General features: G+C 39.7%; 1 protein-coding gene across 1 annotated transcript; it reads left to right on the plus strand.

Annotated features, from left to right (window-relative positions):
• Positions 1-749: 749 nt before the first annotated feature.
• LOC123869804 (leucine-rich repeat-containing protein 24) lies at positions 750-3568 on the plus strand. The gene has a single exon (XM_045912846.1). The coding sequence runs from the start codon at positions 1066-1068 to the stop codon at positions 3004-3006; it is 1941 nt and encodes a 646-aa protein (XP_045768802.1). The 5' UTR covers positions 750-1065; the 3' UTR covers positions 3007-3568.
• Positions 3569-3930: the final 362 nt, after the last annotated feature.

Below are 3930 nucleotides of genomic sequence, written 5' to 3' on the forward strand. Positions count from 1 at the left end.
TGCGATTGTAAAGCAACGTTAACTCAAATCGGATACTGGGTGGGTGACCGACTTCGGAGGACCAGTCTTTTCGTTTTCTCCTTGCTCCGGAGAAACTTACCAGAAATGTCTTTTATTATAGGTTTCCCATTATGTACGTATTGCTAATGTACTCGTATCGTAGAGCTAAGCCAAATTGGAACACGAAGTCCTTAGTCAAGTTAAATTAAGTGTAGATCACTGCTGATTGTAATGAATGAACCAAGAGCCTACCAGCATATTGTAAATACCCAATGAATGTAATAGTAAAATAATACAAGTAAAATAATCTATTTTGGTTGTTAGCAGGTATAATTGTTACAAATCTTAAAAGAAGAAATTACGGTGAAAAATGTTTAAAGAAACCATGAATGAAGACCGTTTCTTTGGTATTCTTTGTCACACATCCTGTGCCTTACTTTCTTACAGGTACCTGTCGATGACTGCAATTTTTCATTGTTAATTTGCCTTAAAGGTACCTGCCTGAGATGTGACTGTTTCGACGTGATATAAAAAACGGTATGGTGGGTACAACAATCGAAGCGGCTTGCGTGTTGGAGGCGGGCGAGCATGCCATTGTTATATCTCAGGCTGTATTGAAAATATCGCTCCCACTGCCACACTGGCTCAGGTATTTATGAATGAACGTGACGGGCTGGCGAGCGGGAACTGCCGGCCGCGGTCACAGCCAGGTAGAAAATTACACTTTAGGAATTCTTTCAACACGTCGAGTGGAGCTACTCAACTCGGTGGCCGAGGATAGCCGCAGAGAGGGGCGCGGGGAGCAGTCGGAGCGCATGCGTCGAGCGATTTTCACTCAGACGATCCCTCCCTCTCAGTTGACTTACAGCCGTCGCGAGTCGGCGCTGTGCCGTCATGTGTCGTTCACCAACTTTCTCGAGTAGTGATGTGATACGGTATCACTGTATACAAAAAAATATGTACGTATAGACAGTAAAACTTGGACAGTTAATGTGAATAGTGACAATATATTTTTTTTGCCAAATGTTGTCGTGAAATTGGTTTTAAAACTGCAAAAATAGCAAAATGAAGTGGCTAATGGTGGTAGTGACTATGATGGTATCAAAAACAATTACGGCTGGGATTGCTCCCCCTGGATCTTGTCCTGCAGTGTGTGTGTGCAAGTGGAAGGGTGGAAAACAGACTGTAGAGTGTGTGGATCGGGCCCTTATTACTGTGCCTGAACCGGTAGATCCTGCTACGCAAGTACTCGATCTTTCAGGAAATAATTTACAAATTCTTCCTCAGGAAGCTTTTGCGAGGACTGGACTTGTGAACCTTCAACGAGTGTATTTACGTAGTTGTAATATAGGTCAAATAAACGACCATGCATTTAAGGGCTTAACCAATTTAGTTGAGCTGGACCTCTCTCACAATTTACTCACTCAAATACCTTCGAACAGCTTCAAGGATGCTCCTTTTCTTAGAGATCTTACGCTGGCCAGCAATCCAATTTTAAAGTTACATTCAGACGCTCTCAGCAATCTAGGAAGCGTAGTTAAGCTCGATTTATCAGGATGTGATATTAGAGATATAGCAGCAGATGTGTTTAGGAATTTACACTCATTAGAATCTCTGAAATTGAACGGTAATAATTTGCGAGATCTTCCTTTGACTTCCTTGGAGAAAGTTGAAAAACTAAGAGTTATTGATTTGTCTGATAATCCTTGGATCTGTGACTGCCGGCTTCGCGATCTAAAAATGTGGCTGTCGAAACATAAATTATTTTCTACGCCTAGTTGTGCGTCACCAAGTCGTTTAGCAAATAAGCCGTTTTCGGAGTTGTCTCTTGAAGAGTTCGCCTGTAAGCCAGAAATTTTACCTGTAAGCAGACATGTGGAGGCAACTGTAGGTGAAAATGCAACCATTGTATGTAGAACAGAGGCCATGCCGAGTGCAAATATCAACTGGTACTGGAACGGGCGTTTGTTACAAAATGGAACCAGTTTTAATTCACACCAAAAAATATATATTTTAGAAGCAGGTGAAGTTAAAAAGAAATCAACACTTATTCTTACCAACACACAAGAATCTGATTCAACTGAGTTTTACTGTGTTGCTGAAAATAAAGGAGGGAATGTGGAAGCTAACTTTACCGTTCACGTCACTCAAATGGCTGCTGGAATGGCGTCTTTAGGAAGCGCTCAAATAGCAAGTCTCGGAGCGGCTTTGTTTTTGGTTATAATTGTAATCTCGCTTGGTTTACTAATAACTTTTGTGAGATTTCGGCCAGCACCTGCATGTGAAAGTAAAACTCCAAACACTTTAGATAGAGTCGTTTCGGGAAATGAGGTTCACCCAACAGTCACTGATAGACCGCATGTAGCTGTTTTGGCTAATAGACAAGACTCTCCAAACTACGACGATGCCAAATGTAACCCAGTTTTAAAACCACCGAGGACAAGTGACATACCTTACACGACAAATCACTACGAGGGTCGGGGAAGCTTGGTCACAACGGGAGGACCAGTCGTAGTTTCTCCGACTGTATCCGGAGGAATCGACCCTGATCTCATTAACGATACAAGACCAGAAAGCGTCAATCGTCCAGGAAGTGGGGAATATGCTCGAGAGACCTCCGACTCTTTGTACCCATCTGGTCTTTGGGATCAAATAAAGATGAATCAAGCTAATAATTTGGCTCGAGCGATCAGTTCAGCGATACCTGCCTATTACAATGATCGAACACCAATAATAGAAAATAGTAGTGTAAGTGGATCGCAGGAAGAGTTGGGATATATGAGCCGGACATTTCCACGATCACATGCGATTTCCACTGCTAACGCTGGTCCAGTGGACGCCCCATACCCAGTGGATTATGGGCTACCAGTGGGTGGAGCACGCACACTGCGAGTGTGGCAGCGTGCTCCGCCAGTGCTTCCGCCAGTATCGGCTCTCAAACGAGTCCTTACAATCACGAGGCCATCTGACGACGGCTTCCAAGATGGCTGTGCTACTGATGTATAGGATGATGATGAATGTTACTATCTCTAAATGTGAATAGTGTAAATAAAATACCTGTACGTCGTAAAATATCGTGTAATAGATTTTGTATTATAATATAATAATTTATTTATGTGTACTTATAATAATAATAATTATTATTAATTAGTGGAAAGTTACATTGGGTCCTGATATGTAGGATCCACGACTGATTAGTTGAAAGAAGTAACAGTAAGTTATAACGTGATATGGAATGGTATTATATAAGATCGCCAAATGATTAATGTTATTCTGAATGTAATTTATCCTGAATGTTGAAATTCTGAATAGATGTTACATAACTAACTAATTACTCATAAAATTTAAAGTCTCAATATGACTACGAGAGCAAAATATCCAAAGAAATCCCTCTAAAGTAATATAATGATGTGTAGTGAAACACATTATTGTATTACATTTTACTAATGTAATGCACGGTAAATGTTATTTGATGTAAGATAATGTATGTGAATACTTTATGTTGAAAAAATAAGAGTTTTAGAGGTAAAAATGGGAGAGTAAATAAACAAGGCGATTATAAAACTGATGAAATGTGTATTAATATATCAAGTTACTAGTAACTAATACCTACGTCACTCCAATGACTTACATTAATTACTCTTTTCTTATTGAAATCATTCAATTACATGATATTTCGATTTTCGATGATAATAAGGAGGATCAGTTAGTTGATTAAACTTACTATAGTGAGATTTTCTCGTAATTTGCTGAACACTACTAGCAATGACCGGTGTAGGTTCAAATACCTATTAAAAAAAAATCGGCCAAGTGCGAGACAGACTTGCGCAACAAGGGTTCCGTACTCGGGTATTTTATCCGAAATTGGCACGAGAAATCAAAAACTATTATGCATAAAAATAAATAAAAATCTGTATTAGAATAAGCATG

This window comes from Maniola jurtina, chromosome 11, assembly GCF_905333055.1.
Source record: "Maniola jurtina chromosome 11, ilManJurt1.1, whole genome shotgun sequence".
NCBI lineage: Eukaryota > Metazoa > Arthropoda > Insecta > Lepidoptera > Nymphalidae > Maniola > Maniola jurtina.